Source organism: Callorhinus ursinus, unplaced genomic scaffold (genome assembly GCF_003265705.2).
Source record: "Callorhinus ursinus isolate GAN/ISIS: 27379988/994484 unplaced genomic scaffold, GSC_fseal_2.0 scaffold4, whole genome shotgun sequence".
In the NCBI taxonomy this organism is placed as follows: domain Eukaryota; kingdom Metazoa; phylum Chordata; class Mammalia; order Carnivora; family Otariidae; genus Callorhinus; species Callorhinus ursinus.
Genome location: NW_027397066.1, coordinates 101,123,215 through 101,145,653, shown reverse-complemented (window position 1 = coordinate 101,145,653; position 22,439 = coordinate 101,123,215). Strand labels below are relative to the sequence as shown.

At 33.4% G+C, this 22,439-nt stretch overlaps 1 protein-coding gene across 10 annotated transcripts in view; it reads right to left on the bottom strand.

The window, feature by feature from the left end:
• Positions 1-22,439, bottom strand: part of BLTP1 (bridge-like lipid transfer protein family member 1) — a 207,764-nt gene that overhangs the window by 166,180 nt on the left and 19,145 nt on the right. For all 10 annotated transcript variants that reach the window (XR_012378024.1, XM_073892215.1, XM_073892217.1 and 7 more), the window contains exons 4-11: positions 21,846-21,962; positions 20,769-20,847; positions 19,591-19,655; positions 7,965-8,151; positions 5,264-5,345; positions 4,708-4,901; positions 2,690-2,769; positions 680-830 (exon numbers count right to left, since the gene is read on the bottom strand). Coding sequence is in view for 9 of the 10 variants with exons in the window: in XM_073892215.1 (XP_073748316.1) it covers positions 680-830; positions 2,690-2,769; positions 4,708-4,901; positions 5,264-5,345; positions 7,965-8,151; positions 19,591-19,655; positions 20,769-20,847; positions 21,846-21,962 (955 nt within the window). In the remaining variant the exon portion in view is untranslated. The remainder of the gene's footprint in view (positions 1-679; positions 831-2,689; positions 2,770-4,707; positions 4,902-5,263; positions 5,346-7,964; positions 8,152-19,590; positions 19,656-20,768; positions 20,848-21,845; positions 21,963-22,439) is intronic.

Here is a 22,439-nt window from a genome sequence, read left to right as displayed (position 1 = left end):
AAATCACCATACATTACATCATTAGTTTTTGATGTAGTGTTCCATGATTCGTTGTTTGCGTATAACACCCAGTGCTCCATGCAGAATGTGCCCTCTTTGATACCCATCACCAGGCTAACCCATCCTTCCACCCCCCTCCCCTCTAGAACCCTCAGTTTGTTTCTCAGAGTCCATAGTCTCTCATGGTTCGTCTTCCCCTCCGATTCCCCCCCCGCCTTCATTTTTCCCTTCCTGCTATCTTCTTCTTTTTTTTTTAAACATATAATGTATTATTTGTTTCAGAGGTACAGGTCTGTGATTCAACAGTCTTACACAATTCACAATGCTCACCATAGCACATACCCTCCCCAATGTCTATCACCCAGCCACCCCATCCCTTTTGTCTCTGAATCTCCACAGCCCAATAATCCCTGGCAAACTCATTGAATACAAAAGAAAAAACAAAGAAACCAATATGCTCCTCATTCACCATTTTTCTAATGGAATTAGCCCCTCCTTCAGAGTGCACTTGTTTATGCCAATTTCTTTACAACTTATAATTTGAATTAAAATGCTTAGTGATATCTTACTCTGCCATAATAAAATGGCTTATAAAAATATTAAGCTACTTTTTAATAAAATTTATATCATTATCTTAATACATTAAAAGACTTACTAGAAATATAATTTACTCAAGTACCTTTGCCTATCGGCCCATGGCCCATAGTTGAAATCTGTTCCTTTACCACAAACTATATCTAGTCCCCAACATGGAGGCAAATCTTGTAATTTGCAATCCTCACTGCTCATTTCTCCTTCAATATTTTCTTCTGTTTCTTCTGGAACAAGTCCTATATTGCAGAATATACAACAGAAAGACAATTACTTAAAATTACTGCTTCAAGATTCCCTAGATCAGGAATTCTAAAAATGTTGTGCTCTCAGTAATCCTTTACACTCTTAAAAATTACCAAGGATGCACAGTGGGATTTTTTGGTATTATATCAATCATAATTTACTGTATTCAAAATTGAAATTGAGCAATTTTTAAAAATTTTATTTTAACAACTCATTGCATGTTGATGTAATGAAATGTTAAATAAAATTGAACTCATTACATTTCATTTAATAAAATTTAATGAAAATATATGAAAAAAGTATTTTATAAAAATTAAATGAAATTTTAATTCCATTTTTAATGAAAATACTTTTTAATGAAAAATAACCATATTTTCTAAAACTAATTCATTCAGAAATAAGTGTTGGCATTGTTTTTATTTCAGCAAATCTCTTTATTGTCCAGCTTAATAGAAAATAAGCAAATTCTCAGAGCTGCTTCTGCATTTAATCTGTTGTTTAAGGATTTGAAGAAAACCTATCCTCAAGCAAATAGCTATATAGAAAAGGGAGGAGTATTTTAATAGCTTTTTCAGATAATTTTGGATATTCTTCTCTGACACTATGCCAAAATTCAACAAGTGGTAGTTTCTTAAAAGTTAGTTGCAGTGTGGAATCTGAAACCCTATACTGAATTTTTCATACTCTAATACATTAAAATTTACTGATCTAACACTTTGAATATATCTTTTACCCATGGTATAACTTTGTAGCATCATGCATTTGTAAAATATTGGTTCAAAGAGACACACATATGTTTTCCAAATATTGATAAATTTCATCATTAAACATTTTTAAAATCACATTTGTTAATATCACTGGTGGTCTTATCAGAAAAGTCCTTAAACTCACAGTGGCAGACCCAAATTTTCCAAAATTCTGATTCTCATATGGAAACTCAAAATCATTTGTCTCTAGTTGCTCCTTCAAGTAAAACTGGTGCTCCATGAAAAGAGCAAATAATTCAGCTAGAAACTCAACTATACAAGTGCTTTTCCTCTAAACATCAGTATACTTTGGTATGTAGCAGAAGTATATTATGTATACTTGCCGTTTTTTCACACTGAATATTAAAAAGTTTATTCAAGGGTCAAGATTTGACAAAAACAATTTTTACTGCTTAATCAAAGTTTTTTAAACTGATACTGGCATTTGTTTTACTGCAAATGGGTGGCAGTGAAAAAGAAGTGATGACTAGTATAGTTTGGAACCACTGCCTTAATTCATGCTAAAGCACCAAAACTTTCACCCACCATTGCTTTTGTACCAGCAGTGCAAATGTCATATGGTGAAAAAGGCAAGTAATATCCTAGTTTTACTCTGAAAATACTCTGACCTCATAAACCCCATGAAAGGCATAAAAAACCAGAAGTAGGGAAAAAGGCTTAAAAATCCAATGTTTAGCTACTTTCATAAAATTCAAGCCACCTGTGAAGCACTCTAACCAGCTAGATTTCAATCCTTAAACTTCAAGCCTCAAAGGATTTTTTTTTTTTTTAAGCTAGCATGAACTACCTTAACTGTCACCACATTCTCTAAAGGTTTTTAGACCAGGTTACTTGCATTCACAATTTCTGAGGTATACTTCTGAAAATAGAACAAAAGATTCCTATATTGTTCCTTTGGTCTGAAATAGTAATATTCAATTTTTGATAAATGACACAGACAATTTTTAGGTAGGTACTCTTCCATCCACATTTACAATTTATTGATGTTCATTTTATCTTAACTAAGAAGACTTAAAATATTATTAACTATCAACATTTCATAGAATAGAAGTGTAGCTATGAAACACACTTTCAAAGACTAATACCTGGTTCATCCATGTAGTAGTAGATGTCAACATCATTTGACTGCATCACCACAAATCCTTCTCCCATTAATCTTGGTGGTCTATAAGAAGGAGGGGGGATGGCAAACTAAGTACATCTCCAGAATATAAAATGTTCTGAATTCTAATTATGGTAGTAATAATTGAGAACAAAAAGAGAAAAAAAATCTCAAAAGCAATCAAGTGTAGCATACTGAAAAAGGAAAACAAAACATCTTTTACATAGACAATGAAGTTTTGCATAGTTGTATTCTATATTAGACTAAATAATAAATTGGTACTGAAAAATTTTTAGTCAATATATTAGTTTCAAAAAGAAAAAATGAAAATTTGTTTTATATTTTTAAGTTTTAAATGAGAGAATTCAATTTAAAGCAAAGTTTAATTAAATACAATGGAAGAAGAATGATCATTGGAATAATCATATTCTGCATTTACAACAAAAATTTAAAATTAAACTTAAAATTCAACCATTTTATATTAATAATACTTTATAACTTAACAGGAAATATTTTATTATATCTGTAAAATAAAGTTTAATCTGTCAGAAACATTAAATAAGAAAAATACTGTCATTTTTATTTTTAACAACTTTATATCATCTTTGTCTTTATATTATCTATTTGCAAGAATATTTAGTTGATCAACTTGAAAAAATTCTGGAATGAATGTTTCTCTACAATCACTTTCCCACAAACTTCTAATCTTTACTTGCTTTGATTCAACAACTTTTCTCTTTTTCATTCATATACCACATCTTCCTTCCATATCAAAATTAACTTCTCAATCATTAGATAATATATACAAATTCAACAATCTTCTTCTAAATATGTATTAAATGACAAAGGTTAATGTCTAGTATCATTTAATTTCCAAACTTACTTTGAAGAGTGAAAAATACAATTTTACATCTTTTTATAAAAATTAATAAAACACCTTTTTATCTTACTCTAGTAAAGTTCACAAAGTCCAGATTTATTCAGTATTATAACTTTTACCCATAATATATAGAATTGTGTACACAGTCCATATTCTACAAGATGCTTAGCAAAGTCTGTGATTATGAAGAATAAGATGAGGTAAACCCACAGCCTCTCTGCTACTCACGTAGGGAAAAACCTCTCCATCATCCTAATGATGGAGAAATCTAATAAGCAAGCTAGCCAAAAGTTGGAACTAAGAAGGAATAATTATGCTTTTTATAACCTCATAAATTTCATACTGCCTGCACACAAAAACAAAAGCTGGGACAGTTCTAAAACTGTATCATCCAAACTTCACCAGTTTTCTAAGAGTAATTTAGATTCAATTTTCAACTTTTTATTAACTCAAAATGGTATTCCACTATACTGCATTTGTTGAATGCAGTTCGAACATTTTCTAACCTACAAACATTAGGTTTGGCTTAAATGCCCAAAATAAGTTTCCCAAGTATACTGAGGAGGAGAAAAGGGTAGAAAATTTATAGTAATAATCTTAGAGGAAAATATTTAAAATTAGAGTTCATCAATGGATAATATATCCATTTATAATTATAAAACAAGACTACACTGTTAACTGATTTAATAGAGAAATATGCCCAACATAGAGTATATCATTGGTTTTTGATGTGTGTTCAACAATTCATTAGTTGCATATAACACCCAGTGCTCATCACAACATGTGCCCTCCTTAATACCCATCACCTGGTTACCCCATCCCCCACCCCCCTCCCTTCTGTAACCCTCAGTTTGTTTCCTGGAGTCCAGAGCCTCTCATGGCTTGTCTCCCTCTCTGATTTCTTCCAATTTGTCCACAATAGCCAAACTATGGAAGGAGCCAAGATGTCCTTCAACAGACGAATGGATTAAGAAGATGTGGTTCATACATATGATGGAATGTTACTTAGCCTTCAGAAAGGATGAATACCTACCATTTGCATTGACATGGATGGAACTGGAGGGAATTACGCTAAGTGAAATAAGTCAATCAGAGAAAGACAATTTATAAGACTATCTTACTCATCATTTTGAAGACCAACATATCTTGGACTAGGAACAAGCATTACTCGAACATTTTCAAGCTTCCCTTTCACAATATGCATGAATTGGTCAAGATGACTAGAAGGTGGTTTTGTAGTATAAGTTAAGAAAGCATCATCAAAGTTGATACATAGAGTTTGAGGTTGGTAATGATTTCCAAAGGCCAAACGTCCCTAAAAGATGGATAAGAGAAATTATGCTGTAATATACAGACCATATATTTTTCCTTAGTTGACCTAATAACAAACATTTTCAAGCAACAACTAAATGATTCCACTTTAGCACTATACACTATCCAAATTACTCCACTGATCAATCTAGACCAGTGTTTAAAGAAATCTAAGTACTTGTGAATAAAGTAGCCCTTAAGACCTAATAAATGTGTGCTAAGATGGTATTGGCATTGAAATAATTCTTTCACACTTTTATGAACTTTGGAACCCCAAAATTACTTTCTTAAGTGAAAATTTTATTTGCAAAAATAAGAGTTTCATTATTAACCCATCAAACATTAATTGCAGCAGAATTTACTTACTGTGCTCACATTGACCTTTATGACTGGAATAAGTGATCTCCATGAAGATGTTGGGTCTTGAGATTCTGTTTTTACTTTAACTCTGAGAAAAATAAAAATAAAAATAGAAATAGACATACATAAGAAAAGCTTAAATAGCTGAGAACACAGCTGACTTCTTCATAATACACAGTAATACCAGCTGTAACTTTCCAAATACATCTACTAGCGATTGCTCCAGTAAACAAATAATGACAACATCTAACAGAATACTAATATCTCTCAAATATCTCTTGGAAGGCACTCTATCATATATCAATTTTTAGACTGGCAAGGTATAATAACAAAATTATGTTTTTAGAGTAATAAGTTTTAATGACAAAAGTATAAATTATGATATGTTGTCATTACATAGACCATTATACTCACTATGACATTCTATAAGACAACCTAATTACTAATTACTAAAATAACAAATAACCAAGGTACAAGTCACATTGATATTTTCTACTGTTTTAAGCACTTTTGACAACTCAGCTGATCCTTTCCCTTCCTTATCCCTATCACTTTGTGACAGAATAATTTCCTCTCGGTAAAATGAAAATGATAGGTCAAGAATAAGAAAAAAAGAAACTGGTCACATACAAAGTACACAAAATTTAAGATATGAAAATTTCACAGCAAGTCACCAATGATTTCAGATGAGAACTCAAGGCATAACTCTTCAATAACCCAGTAACTCCTAAATCATATTTCTGAGGCCATCTCCACTAAGGTAGCCCTCAGTGCTTAAAACTAAATTTGAAACTGACCTCACTATCTCCCCTCTAACCTGCTCTTTCTCTGAGGTTCCATGAGCATGACCACTAATTAAATTAGAAACTGGATTCATTATTAACTCATCCTTCTTACTCATTCTCCACACCTAATCTATCACTGTCTTATGGATTCATTTGCCTAAGTATATCTAGAATCCATCCACTTCTCTCCCTTCTCCTTGTTACCAACCCAATTGATGATCATCTCTTCCCTGAACTGTCACATCTTTCTTCTTCCTCAAACTGTATAACTTTTATTTCCTTTTGTCTTATTGCAGTAGGTAGTACTTCCAGTACAAAGTTGAAAAGGAGTGGTTTAAGGGGACAACCTTGCTTTGTACCTGATCTTAGTGAGAAAGCTTCTATTTTCTTACCATTAAGTATACTGTTAACCATAGGGTTTCTATAGATATTCTTTATCAAGTCAAAGAAGTTCTCCTTTATTCCTAGTTTACTGTGAGATTTTAATCATGAATGAGTGTTGGATTTTGTCAAATACTTATTCTGCATCTATTGATATGATCATTTGATTTTTCATTTTTAGCATGTTAATTGATTTTTGAATGTTGAACTAGCCTTGTTTACCTAATAGTTTTTTAAGTAGATGATGAGGATATTTATTCCCAACTAAATACTCCATGGATATTATGTCCAAGGCACCAAGCTGAGGTATTGGGGATACTGAGAATATGACAACTGTTCTGTTTTGAGGGAATCTGTACCCTAGAATGGGAGTAAGAATAGTTACAATAGGCAATTTTAGTGCAAGAAGTGTTACCTTAGGAAAAAGAATAGAATTCTGTGGGCACACATAGAAGGATCAGGGAGACCTGAAGGGCGAATGAATTAGGCAAAGAAGATGAGTCTTCCATAGAGAAGAAACATCATATACAACAAAGAAGTTGTTTACTGAGGCTAGAGTGGATTAAGGTGGGAAAGAAAGAAATAAGACTTTCTTTGTTTGCAGATGACACAATCATCTGTGTAGACAATCGGGAAGAACTGACAAAACTCCTGGAACCAATAAGTGATTATAACAAGGTTGTGGGATTCAAGATTAATAATAAACAACAATCACTTTCCCAAATACCAGCAACGAACAAGTGAAATTTGAAATTAAAACCACAATACCATTTACATTAGCACCATAAAAATGAAATACTTAGATATAAATTTAACAATATATATAGAAGATCTACATAAGGAAAAGTATAAAATTGTGATGAAAGATAGCAAGCAATCAAATAAATGGAGAGATATTTCATGTCACTGATATGAAGATTCAATATGATTAAGATGTTAAGTTTTTCCTAACTTGATCTATAGATTCAATATAATCCAAACTGAAATCCCAACAAGTTGTTTTGTGAATATTGACAAATTGATTCCAAAGTATATATGGAGAAGCAAAAGACCCATAATAGCCAACATACCATTGAAGGAAAACAACAAAGTTAGAGGACTGACACTACCTGACTACAAGACTTACTGTACAACTACAGTAATCAAGATAGTGAGGTACTGGTGAAAAAATAGATACATAAGTCAATGTAACAGAAACAATGTAGAGAGCCCAGAAACAAATAAAACAAAATCATATATTTGTATCTTAACTATGTATATATGTGTATATATTTATGTACATGCACTCAAAAGGAAAAAACACAAATAGACAACAGTAGTTATCAATATGGAGGTAAGTAGAACTAGTAAGCAGAACAAGACTGCTTTTTACATTATATAATTCTGTATTATAAAGGAATTATATAATTTATGTGAATGTAAGTTTTAGTCAAACCACAAAGAAAGACTAGGCTAGGTTTAGGTGAGTAGCATCGACGATATTCTAATAAAAGTGAATGTTAAATGTTAGAGATTAATAAAATTCAAGTGTGACTATGAACCTTTCAATTTTGGACTGGGTTCTTGTTCTTCCATTTTCCCGTGTTTTATCATCCTCTTTCTTGGGTGGAATTATTGTTGGTTCCAAACCAAACAATTCTTGAAGACGTCCATAAAGATCCGAACGATTATAGACATGAAATTCAAAGTCATTGACTGTGATGTATAATCTGGTTTCCGCCTTTGGATCTAAACATAACAATTACAAAAAAAAGTTTTTAGTCAACTTTTTTAAAAACTTAAAGTTTTTAGTCAAATTTTTTCTCACAGCTAAAATAACTATTTTAAAACATAATTCTATGATCAAGAGAATTTCAAAAACTTAAAAATATATAATTTATTTAATATATATAACATAAATATACAAAATATATAAATATATTTTACTTTATTTTTTTAAGTTTCTTTTTCTTTTTTTAAGATTTTATTTTTTTGTCAAAGAGAGAGCATAAGCGGGGGAGGGGGGGAGTGGTAGGCAGAAGGAGAAGCAGACTCCCTGCTGAGCAAGGAGCCCAATGTGGGACTTGATCCCAGGACCCTGGGATCATGACCTGCATCAAAGGCAGACACTTAACCGACTCAGCCACCCAGGCGTCCTTATAAATATATTTTAAAAATATATAAAACACCAGCAAAAGAAAGAAAAAAGCTGATATTACTGTAGTATTCCAGTTTAGCATTCTAAAACAACCTGGATTTCTAAATTCTGGCTGTATAACAGAATTTAAAGATTTTATGCTAAAAACAGCAAAGTGGCCTTTACAGACCAAAAGTAAAACTTTATCCTAATAATAAATTTCTAATAAAGTATATGAATAGCAAAATGTTCAAAGTATGATGCATTTAAACATCACATTAGTATTTAAATTTTTGTATCACAGAAACAAAGATTTTTCATAAATACTAGTTTATTTTTTAAAACTACACAATACTACGGTATGCGTGGGTGGCTCAGTTGGTTAAGCATCTGCCTTTGGCTCAGGTCATGATCCCAGGGTCCTGGGATCGAGTCCCACATTGGGCTCCCTGCTCAGCGGGAAGCCTGCTTCTCCCTCTGCCTGCTGCTCCCCCTGCTTGTGCTCTCTCACTCTCACTCTCTCTTTGATAAATAAACCAAAATCTTAAAAAAATTTTCTTTAAATAAAACTACACAATACCAAAACCAAGATCTTATAAACTGCAGACTTCAAACAATAATCTTCTCAAGTAAAGGACATAATTACCTTAGGTATAAGTAACAATAGTAATTATTAAATCCAACAACAAAATGATAGATGGGGTACTTGTTTCTACTGAGAAAATAAGACACTGTATCACATGTCAACCAAAGAGGGTCAGAAAAAAGGTACCATAGTGCTTTCTTTAGTGTGTTCTTACATTATACATGTTTTTTTTTGAGACTGCCTTTTTTTAACCTTTATTCATTTTTCTCTCTATCAAATTCAATTGAAGGACAATTAAAATTAGATATGATCAGTTAGAAGGGCTTATTTTTTTAAAATGGCTATGGAGAACTGTTACTTTCATTACAGTAGCTTAAGCTGTGTTTAAATATGAAGTACACACCTTTAGTAATATACCAAATTACACCAAAATTAATTTCTTCTCTAGTTACTAGAAAATAAAAAAGCGTAAGAAATGTCAAAGACCCTAAATAAATGTAAATTTTAGTTTAAATGAACAAACGAAAAATACTGTCACTCACACTTCAAAAATAAACCTTGGAAAATGAATCAACAACATTCATTTTTTATACAGTAATACTTTTAGTTCTACTCCAATCTAGGTTTTTTTTCTCACCACTTCCTAATTAAGAAAAGAAAAAGATAAGCCTAATCCTTAAAAAGAACAAACAAACAAAAAAACAATGTTTAGGAGCTGTAATTTTTCTGGCATTTTTTAAATAACTCTTGACCTATGTTTCCTCCTGTTTCTTCAGACTTATCACAGGCCTAAAAACTAAGACAATCCCCTAAACTATTACAATCAAGTGTTTTACCCCTTTTTCTTGCTATAGGCCAAATTCCTAAAATTAAAATAAAAAGAATAGGAACCACTGTTTTTTAATACATTTGGAGCATTCTAAGACATGATAGTAATAAATATCATCATCCATTTTTAAGTAAATCATCAAACTCTACCACTAATTAGTTTTAAACCTTTCCTCAGTAATCATCCACAACCTCTTCCCAAAATGCCAGGGTCAACTACCCAGAAAATTACTCAAATATTTCCAATTTGATACATTAACAGGTATCTCACACTTGATATTTCCAACTGAACATCTGCTTTTCTCAGATGACCAAACGTAATCCACAATATTCCCCATCTTATCAATACTAAGTCAATCTTTTCAATTACTCAAGCCAAAAAAATTCTCTCTTTCGTGTCCCAGATAGTATCAGCAAATTCTGTCAGATTTCCTTTCAACATATATCCAAAATCCAACCACTTCTCACCACTCTGGCTCAAGTCACCATCAACTTACACCTGTTTTAATACATGAGTCTCCTAACTAGTCTCCATGCTTCTGCCCTTATTCCCCTTACATGGGTGCTTTACACATCTTTACAGATCTTACAAAAACCTAACTGAAATCATGTTACTCTTCTGTTCCCTAACTTTTTGATGGCTTCCCCTTCCATTCAGATTAATATCAAGGTCCTTTAAGTGACCTATAAAATCCTACAGGATCCATACTCTTCTCTCCTAATCTCTCCAAAAAACTGGTCTCAACTTTGGTAATGATATGAACAAACAGGAAATGTTCTTTCCCCAGACATTTACAACTCATTTCCTTACTTGTTTCATGTTTCTGTTTAACTATCCCCAAACAATAAAACCTTTACTGACTTCCCTATGTAAAAGAGAGCCCTCTCCACAACCAGCACTCCCTATTCTACTGAATCTGATTTTCCTAAATGCCATATTTTCCTCACTCATTCCTCAAGGCTATATATATTTACTTGTTAATTACCTGAATCCCTCCCAACTTGAATGAAGCAAGATCTGTAAGAGAAGGAACTTGCTTTATCCAATGTTGTATCCCTGGTATCTACAATTCTTAGCACATAGGACTCATTTGTTTCAAAGAATAACAGCATCTTACCACAAATCATACTCCTAAGTAAAATAAAAATATCCACACACGGATCTTAGAATTTTTGAAAACCCTATATGTAGAAGCATAATAACTGCAAAGTGGCAAATTTTTCTATTCCCCCATTGATCCATACAAGTAGGAATGAATTATTATGCAATTCTTCAAGGTCATAAACTACTCAATCAAAATCTACCTCAAAACTCATTAGGTCATTTGTTTTCAAATTTACTTACAGAATAGTTTACCAGGGTCCCTGAATACAAATGCCCTGATCATTAGGACCATGTTATAAAAGCCAGTGGATGAGCTGTAGTAGCAGCAATGGGGAAAATTAAGAGTCTGAATTAGCCCCTAATTGGATCAGCAGTGATGAATAAACAAAAAGTGACTGTATAAAAATGGAAATAAGATTCCTCTCAATTTCATCACTAACTTACTGGACATGCACAACTGATTCTCTTCTTTCAGAATAACTGATATGATTTGAATGTGGCTACATTAACTTAATAAGGACACCAAGGCACAAAGATAAAGGTATTAATCTCTGAAAACATTTTGACAACATTGACAAACACTAAATACTTGATACTAAAATACTGGAAGATCCCCTCAACAATACCTACCCTATCTTTCCAACTTCTTTGGCATTAATATTTATTTATTGTTGCCTCCCCCCAATAGAATGCAAACTCCATTAGAGAAGCATTTTTCCTGTTGTGTTTACTATTATATCCTTAAAACAATGCCTGGTACATAGGAGGTGCTCGATAAATATGTTAAATCATTAAATAGAAATAATAAGTGGGTTTTTTAAAATAAGATTGAACATGGACATTAAAGAGGGCACAATGTAATGAGCACTGGGTGTTACATAAGACTGAGAACCACTGAACTCTACACCTCTGAAACTAGTAACACCCCATATGTAAATTAATTGAATTCAAATTAAAAAAATGAAAAACAAAACAAAAATAAGATTGAATAAAATGCCTAGACCACTCTTTTCCTTCCAAAAATCACTTCAGAAAAATAAGAGCAAATCCATAAGCATTTTAAAAGCACCTATTGGTTTCGTATTTTAAAAGAGAAAGATTTAGCTGCATTCACAAAGCATTTTTTTATTTGTTCTGCTAGTTCTATTTGTTTCACCTGCATTAAAATTACTATTCCGGCCAGCAAGCTATGTGATTAAACAATAAAGGAGAACTCTACATCTGGCTTACATGGTTGTATTCTCTTCAGGGCCTTTGTCCAGGATCTTTTCTGTCAATAATCTCAACTTTCTATGATCCCTGGGGAATATTCTATATAGCAAATATAGCAATACCCTTTCCAGCCCCCTACCCCATCCTAACATACACACAAAGATGTGAAGTATTGGCACACTTACAATCTCACCTTCACACAGTAAATCGATACAGAGCCCCACAAACAGAGGTACCCCCCACACACAATGTGCCTGTTGATTTGGAAAGGTAACCTCATAAATATCTCCGCTGACAGATGAGCACATTCCCGAAAGATAGACATCTTTTCCAAAGACATGTATCTCCTCTTCCAAGGAATGTGCATGTACACACACATATACATGCACACACAGCTTCTTTAATTAAAAAAAAAAAAAAAAAAAAGCTGGGGACTCCTGCATTGGATTCTCCAGAAACTGGAGAAAAGTAGTAACTAAACAGTAGAAAGACTAAGAATGGATCCATGTGACATCATTTTTACTAATGTGACCTAAGGCAAGTACCGTAACCACTGTGAGCCTCATTTTTCCCATCTATAAAATAAGAATATTAGACACCTGGGTGGCTCAGTTGGTTAAGCCCAAGTGGGGCTCTCTGCTCAGTGGGGAGCCTACTTCTCCCTCTGCCTGTTGCTTCCTCTGCTTGTGCACACTCTCTCAAACAATAAACAAAATCTTTTTAAAAAATTGTTTAAATAAATAAAATGAGAATATCTCTACCTACCTGTAGGACTGTCATACAAAATAAATACTACTTTCCTTGTTTCTGCAGGTCAAATTCTTACTAGTCATATAAATTATGCATTCACTTTCAATTTATAAGTTCTTTTTTTAAAATAATCTTTCATTGGAGCGCCTGGGTGGCTCAGTCATTAAGTGGCTGCCTTCAGCTCAGGTCATGATCCCAGGGTCCTGGGATCGAGCCCCACATCGGGCTCCCTGCTACACGGGAAGCCTGCTTCTCCCTCTCCCACTCCCCCTGCTTGTGTTCCCTCTCTCTCTGTGTCTCTCTCTGTCAAATAAATAAAATCTTTAAAAAAAATAAAAATAAAAAATAAAATAATCTTTCATTTCATAATATGATACATTGTTAATAATAATAAAAGCAGCTCATCTCTACTGAACATATGCTCTATTCCAGGGACTCTTCTAGACACTCTCTTCAGCTAATTTCATGTAATCATCACAGCAACCCTGTCAGTTGAAGCCCAAGATTACACAACTAGAAAGTAGTAGAGAGAATCCAAGGTTCTAAATACTAGGTCTTAACCATAAAATTACTTATCAATTATATTAATAAATGCAATGATGGTTTCAAAAAAATGTTATTAATCCCTGAAAACAGAAATGTATCAAGAATCCAGTTATTTCTTTGTAATTTCATGAAAAACTGATCAATATTCAAAGCTTCAATACAATATTTAAAACTGTTAAATTCTAGTAACATTAGATCTCTCAATGACATTTATTCCTCCTGGGAATTTTAAAAGCAGTTTTTTTAAGTTTCATTCATTCTGATGACACTGAAAGTCAAAGCAAAAAATTTAATTTATATATAATTTAAGAAAGGTATAATCAGTTGACTCTTTTTTTTTTTTTTTTTTAGGTAGTCTCCATGCCCAGCGTGGAGCCCAACGTGGGTTTTGAATTCACGACCCTTAGATGGGAGACCTGAGCTGAAATCAAGAATTGGACACTTCACGGGCACTTAACCCACTGAGCCACCCAGGCGCCCCAGATGACTCTTTTAAATCTCATCTCTGCACTGACATTGTTCTATCACTGAAGGCAGAAATCTTCTCATATCCTTATCATCTAATATTTACCTAATGGACTCCCCAAAAATGTTTGTTAATAAATACACAATCAGATAGATATAAATTATAAATATAAAAGGCCCTTCACTTAATAAGTAGTTAATTTATGGAGGAAAAAAAGGTAAATGAGTGTTGTAGAACTGCTTAAGGCTCCTGAGCAAACAGCTAATTGAGACTTCTTGTTTTCCAAAGGGAAATTAGGAAAAAGGCACTTATTTAATTATGTAATTGGGACACATGCTATTTGTAGCAAAAAAAGCTGAAGTGCAAAGTGCTGCCAAGGCCTTGTGATACTTGGAATCAATACTTAATACAAAGACAAAATAGTCTACTGACCTTTTAAATTGTTAAGCCATTTTTATTTCCTGTATTTAACAAACAAGATTTAGATGCTATAAATTTAAAGTACTAGATTATATTAGGCTAAAACTTCTAAATGACAAAATAACAGAAAGGGACATACTTTACCATCATCCTTTCACTTCTTAGCAATGTAAGAACTTCTCTAGATAAGAAAGATGCATGCCTAGTTATTTAGATTGGTATTCATTTAAACACTGTATCATCACATATTAAGAGGTAATTGGTTCTGCTACTTATTTTCCAAAAGAATGGCTTAAAATCAACTATCCTAAAAACCAAAATAAAGGTTTTTGATGGTTATCCTCACTAATTAGTCTTTGGCCAACAATCATCTATAGCAGATCACTAATTTCATGACCTAGGGAATATTTTACAACAAATTTTATGTTAAACAAATTAGATTTTTTTTTTAAGATTAAACTGAACAACTGACAACTCTAAATCTACTCCTGCATTAAATTATCCCAACCAAGCTCAATGGCACAGAATTTGAGCACCTGAACATTCCTCTTCTCTCCTAATAAAATAGTTCTAAAGTTTTCTCATGAAAATCTTAGCCTTACCCAGACAGACCTTAGCCTATCTCTTTGGATTGCTAGTGGCCATTATCTATTCAGGCACACACTCCAATTAGGTATCCAAATTTTCCAACAAGAAATGTCAACCATCTCCACTTCTTGCTCAGTTAACTGTGAAAGTACATGATCTGGATCTGACCTTCAGCAGTAAGAAATCATATCTAGACTGTAAGGTCTCATTAGTGAATGTAATTCACTATTTTAATATATATTCCATAATATTGTTCAACTTTTTACCAAAAGCTCAGTTTGCAGCCTACTCATTCTTCTATGTAGTATATTCTATCTCTGAATCATGCTAAACTAATAACGTATTTAGATCAAACCGCTTATTCCTGCATTGCTATTTGGCATTGTGCCTTTATTTTGGAAAGGTGTGACTGAGCATCTTAAGAATGGCAACCTCTGTAACAGAGAATTTTTTTTTTTTAAGATTTTATTTGTCAGAGAGAGACACAGTGAGAGAGGGAACACAAGCAGGAGGGGTGGGAGAGGGAGAAGCAGGCTTCCCACAGAGCAGGGAGCCCGATGCGGGGCTCATTCCCAGGACTCTGGGATCATGACCTGAGCCAAAGGCGGACGCTTAACAGCTGAGCCACCCAGGCACCCCAAGAATTTCTTTTAAAAGCACATGAGAGAGAAACTTCTTTGACCCTCAGCAAAGCTGTGCTCTTCTCGATGAACACATAGATTTAAATGTTGAAATGTAGGGAAAACTATGAGCAAATAATTAGAATTGCAAATGTGATAACTGATAAAGTCTCCCAACTTTTTTTTTTTTAAAGATTTTATTTATTTGACAGAGAGAGACACAGTGAGAGAGAGAAGACAAGCAGGGGGAGCAGGAGAGGGAGAAGCAGGCTTCCCATGGAGCAGGGAGCTCGATGTGGGGCTCGATGTGGGGCTCAATCCCAGGACCCTGGGATCATGACCTGAGCCGAAGGCAGAGGCTTAACAACTGAGCCACCAAGGTGCCCTTGGGTCAGCTACTCTTGATCTCATCTATGTATTTTGGTGAAAAGCAATCCACTTTAAGGAGATAAAATGAAGTAATTATTTTCTTCAAAAAAGAAAAAAAAGCGACAAACAATTTAAGATGGTATTCCGCATGTCTAAGAAAATTCTAAAGTGGGCAACCCCATTAGGCTTAGCCTTAAAACTTGCAGTTGCCTCTGGATACTGCAAATTATCATATTCATTCCTCCCATAAGCTGCCACCAGTGTTTATATATAAGAATTTTTAAGAACCGGGGGCGCCTGGGTGGCTCAGATGGTTAAGCGTCTGCCTTCGGCTCAGGCCATGATCCCAGGGTCCTGGGATCGAGTCCCGCATCAGGCTCCCTGCTCCTTGGGAGCCTGCTTCTCCCTCTGCGCCTCTCTCTCTCTCTCTCTCTCTGGCTCTCATGAATAAATAAATAAAATCTTTAAAAAAAAAAAAAAAAGAATTTTTAAGAACCTACTTGGCCACATTTGACAAACCTGTTTTATAATACAAGGAACACTAGACTGGAAGTTAGCAGACCTAGGTTTTCATTCTGGCTTTACCATTTATTAATAACAGGAATTTCTGTTTTTCTATCTGCAAAATGAGGATTTTTAAGATCATTAGTTGTTTCCAAATTGATAAGGGATTTTGGGAAAATCAGTTGTTTCCTAACTGTGTAAGTCCTTGGAATCCTGGGGTAAAGAGCATGGGGTGGGGAAGGGGGGATGTTAGGTCAAATGGGCCTTCTCAACTCATATCCCTATAGTTTCATTGGTTCACAAGAACATCTTAAAACACTGAAAAAAAATACAATAAAATTTCTAATGTAAATATACAAAAAGGCTTTTTTTAAAATATAAACAAGGAGAACTTTTGTTTCAGCTCTGCTGAAATCTCATTAACAATAAAGCTTATGATAACTAAACGTGGGGAAAAAAAACTAAACTGAGACTAAATCAAAAGAGCACATCATTGCAAGATTAACAGAAGCACGACATGCAGCAAAAATATATGGTCCTAAAGTAAATCTACCTCTCAGGGACAAACTAGATAGACTTTACAAACCAAATTAGAGGCAAAAATACTGGGCCTGCTCAAAGTTAAGTGAATGTGTCAAAAGCTGGGACTGAACTCAAAAGAACTTGGCTCTTAGGAATGAGTGCTAGCCATCTCGGAAGTACAAGTAAAATACCTTTACTTAAATTCCACTTTTAAGGCATACAGTCAAATAAAATATCAAAAATAATCAGGAATATTATCTCCACAAAATTTAATGTGGATAATAGTGTAGGAAAGTGATTCAAAATTTTGAATATATTCATATTTGATAAAAGTCAAAACTTAAAAGATTTCCAGGGCACTAACATATTGACTATCTAAAGAACACTTTTTCCTGTGAAAATGCTTAAAGCAATTGCTTAAAAAAAGAGGTAAAAAGGCAGTGTTAACAACCGATTTTCTAAAACCATAGAGTAGAGACTTAACACACAGCCATTCTGAATCACAGGAGACAGACAGAAAAGTCTATTTCAAACTACCAAAAGAAAACTTTTATCATTTGAAATCACTTAGGAGACAGACAGAAAAGTCTATTTCAAACTACCAAAAGAAAACTTTTATCATTTGAAATCACTTAACCTCTGCTCAAAATTATTTCATAAACTCTTAATTTTTAGAAAACTTTTTCCAGACATGAAATCCGCCCATTCTTTCTAGTCATTCTGATTTCATTAATTCTATATATGTCAAATTGTCATCAATTTATGCCAGTCTTTTCAAGGAAAAGTACATGATGTATTATGTTAAAGGGGAAAAAGCTATGTGGGAAATGCAAGGAAATGACAGTTAAAAAAGACTAAATAATAATGAATAGTGAATTCAAAAGTAATTTAGGCTAGCTCAGTCTTGTGGTAAGTTTAAAAACTTTTGGGAACTTTAAATCTATTTTACCACAGAAACAAAGTTAAAAATGATAGCAAGAATCCTAAGTGTACCCACCAAAAAAAAAAAAAAAAAATTAATTGGAAAATTCCAAAGTTCTACAGACCGTAACCACCATTTCAGAATCTTAATGTGGGGTGCCAGAAACACAGATAGTCCTAATAGCTAAGAAAAGGTGGAAGGGTCTCATCATCTTCTGACACTACTCTCCAAGGCCCCATCTAAAGTCTTCTAGAGCAATATTTACCAAAGTTGGTCTGGCGACCTTTGCAGGGATCCCAAGATCTGTTCCAGGGACCAAAAGGTCAAAACTATTTTAACAGTGTTCTTATTTGAAGATGTTAAACTTTTTTTCTCAATCATTCTCCCATGAGTGGACAGTGGAGTTTTTTTTTAAAGGCTGTATGTATGATACATGGCACTTTAACAAACTGAACATAAAAGCAGAAGTGAGAATCCAATTATCTTCTATTAAGCCAGACATTAAAAAGATTTGCAAAATATAGAAAATGCCACTCTTCTATCTGGTTTTCTTTTTGCTTTAGAAAAGTTATTTTTCATAAAGTACGGTATTTATTTTAATACATATGGGTTATAGATATTTTTAATGAAATAAATATTTCTATAGTTATCAGGCTTAATTTATTTTAAAGATTTTATTTATTTATTTTAGAGAGAGAGAGTATGTGAGTGTGAGCAGGGGGAGGGGCAAAGGGAGAGGGAGAGAGAGAATCCCAAGCAGGCTCCACACCCAGCACAGAACCCAACACAGGCTCAGTCTCAGGACCCTAAGATCATGACCCGAGCTGAAATCAAGAGTCAGACGCCGAACCGACTGAGCCACGAGGCGCCCCCAGGCTGAATTTTGAATGCAGTACATATCAATAAAAATTACATGAATAAAAGCTCTTTGGGGTCCTCAGTAATTTAGAAGAATGTACAGTTCCTGAGATTGAAAAGTTTGAGAACCACTATTCTACACAGTAAAGTCAAGGTCTACATTCCTTGAAGTCACTGGTAGGATTAATGTCAGGTAGGAGGGTTAGGAGCACAGGAGCACCTATAGAGTTGTGCAATGAAGACCTCGGGAGAAAATTCTGAGGTGATAAAATTCTGATGATAAAAGCAGAGCTGGAAGAGTCTAGAGCCTTCATTTCCTCTTCCTACTCATCCTTAGCATAGTAGATAAATGAGAATTAGTAGCAGTGTCAGGTAAGACTATGAATAAAGGCACAGAAGCTGAAAAATAAGAAAAGTGTCTTAGTAGAAATGATTAAAGACTACTAGGAAGTCCATTTTAACCACAGAATGGGTTAGGTCCACAGATGTAATAGGAGGTAAGGCTACGGGAGTTAAGAGTCATACTGAGGATAACCCTGAATAAGTAATATGCTTAAGTAAATAAACTTAACCAGGCAAAAGGAAAGCTGCTGAAGAATTTTCAGCCAACTGGTGATAAAATCAGAGTTTATAAGTGCCAAAGTTTTAAAAAATATTTTTATCTATTATAAAATGTGAAACGTTTTAATGTCCATAAATGAAAACACTGATCATATAACTAAAGACTTCAAATACATAAAAACATGAAGACTCACCATGTTGTTTCTGTTTTGGATTATACATTTTCCACCACCGAAAAATTATAAATCCATCTTGAATTCTATGCAATATAAATTACAAAAAATGAGAACTTCAGTAACAATTTACTCATTTAATTATTATAAAAAGCAGGCAATTGATAATGAATATGAAAATACAGAAAATTCTCAAAAGATCACTAGTATACATAAATGCTTCATAATCTCTAGTTAAAAATGGAAAAGAGAATTTACGTAGCTCTAAATTAGATTATTCTATTTAGGTAAAATTTAATACCAGATCATACGTAATAGGAAAATGAAGTGCTAACAGAAAAACTTTTTTTCTTTTATAAATGATAATTTTTTAATGGTGTAAAAACTATATAAACAAAAAGCCAAATCTTGAAAGGGGGACATTAGGATGTTAACAGAAACTTTTAAAAAGATACCCCTTCTTCTCTGTAGTCATATATAACCTCATGCCTCAAAATAATGAACTTATAGCCTCTCAACCTTTACTTTTTACTTTTCTTTTCAAAATAATTTTAGACTCACAAAGAAGCTGCCTCTACTATTTTAAGTGAGGTATGAGTATTGCCAAACCCTACCACCTCTCAACTAATTTAAAACTTTCAAGTTCTAAGTAACAAATGTTAAGATAATCACAAAAACAGAGTAAGCTTTTCTTTCAAGGCCTACAGAAGAAAGAACATAGCAAACATAATAATTGTCATTTCTTATTATATTCAGATTTGTGTTTCCTCCTTACTGTAAAATTAAAGTAGCTAACAGATACTAAACAATTCTTAAAACTTATTACCTATAATAAGGAGCTAGTGGATGAGTTATCAGCATCCCTGATCCTTGTTTTATGTAAAAAATGACAACCATGAATTCTACAAGAAAAGTGGTCAGGTAATTTAATGGCTCAAGTGTTCATTTAGGAATGAAATGAGATTATTCGTTTCTTTAGGCTGCTATTTGATAAACTTTGTGCCAGTCTAAACCTTAGCTAAATTAATCTATTGATAAAAATATTTTTAAACATCAATCCACCAGATATGATTTACAAAAAAAATTATTTTTGATTTATGGATTTTAAAAAGCAAATCATATTAAATATCAGAAAAAAAATTTTTACAATATTTCAAGTTTGTTTAAAATGAGTTTTTTTTGTTTTTGTTTTTTTTTACCTAATAGACATGTCTTCCGTAATGTAATAAATTTCACGAACCATGACTTTTCCAGAAAGAACAGAGAAAGAGAAGGACCCTGTTGTAGGGGGGGAAAGAAAAAGTGATTAATGGAATTGTTTTGATCCAGAGCGAGCACCTGAAGCTTAAAATAATCTTAGCATTCAGTTTATTCAATAATTAAATGTTCTCTCCTGACTCCCTCTTGATATCCTTCCAGCCTTACTAATTTTCTATTGCTCTTTCCTCAAATATAACAAAAAGTACAATAAGTACCATCACTATGAACTGAGCTACTAAATAACCATATGAAGACTCTGAAGAGCTGTTTCATATGAATAATTCCCTTAATTATGCACAACTTTAAATAAACCCCAAAGCAGTGACTAATTCACCAACTCTCTCCATTAATTTCTTTGACTCCAGGAACCAGTCATTGCCTCAAATTAGTGGAAGATGACTTAATGTTTGACAGAAATTTTATCTATGTCCACTAAGAAGTACTCTAAGGAAGGCTGGAATGGTTCTAGACAGTGACCTCCCCCATTTTCCCACTGATTGAGGGTTTTCCGAAGCATATTGGTTCCAAATAGACCCTCATATCTGCAAACTTCCCACTTATGAGTAGTTGGAAACTTAATTTAACAATGTAGGCCACAAAATGAAATGCACAAAATGATTCCAACTTATAGATTTTTTAAGTATGGGTTACTGAAAAAAAAAAAAAGCAAAAACCTCACTGTGCGTTAGCAACTTTCTTTGGATAGTAGAATCCTGAGAAATTTTTATTTTCATATTTTACATGTGCCTATATTTTTCAAATTGTTTTAACGAGCATCTTTTATAAGAAAAAAAATCCAAAAGTTACTATAGAAACCCTTTAAGAAATAAGAATGAGGTAAAGAACTTAACCAAGTGATAGAGTCATAGAGTGCTGAAGGAGAGAAATTCCAGTTAGGTTAACGTTCATGAAACAAAGGTAAATTTCTAAAGCTACTATCACTAATAAAATATAAATTTATAATATATATCTCAAGATTATGCAGGAGAAAAACATTCAGTGTTACTCAAACTTACCAATATGGATATAGCCATGTTTGTATAATCTATTAAGAACCAATGTTAAAATAAGACCAACGTTTCGAGAATTATAATATGTGAGATAAATAATCCATCCACAGGATAAAATGGTAGCTGTTGGGAGAAAAAAAAATGCAAAAGAATCTCACTATAAGTTTCCTGTACAATCACCTTAATCTCAGTAAAAATTTATCAGTAAAAGTTCATTTAATTACACCCAGGCCTGGGGTGCCTGGGTGGCTCAGTTAAGCGTTTGCCTCTTGATTTAGGCTCAGGTCATGATCTCAGGGTTGTGAGACTGAGCCCCATACAGGCTCCATGCTAAGCATGGAGTCTGCTTAAGATTCTCTCTCTCCCTCTCCCTCTGCCCCTCCTCCCTCTCCCTCCGCCCCTCCTCCCACTCCCCTCACCCGATTTTTGCATGCAAGTGCTCTCTCTCAAAAAATAAGAAAGAAAAAAATACTTCCTTTTTTCTGTTTCCTTTTTCACTGTTTTGTACTCTGTTATTAAACATATAAACATGTTCTGGAAAGAAAAAGCCCATATTTCTGAGTATTTTGAAGAATATCCATCTTTATCAGGCTAAAAGCT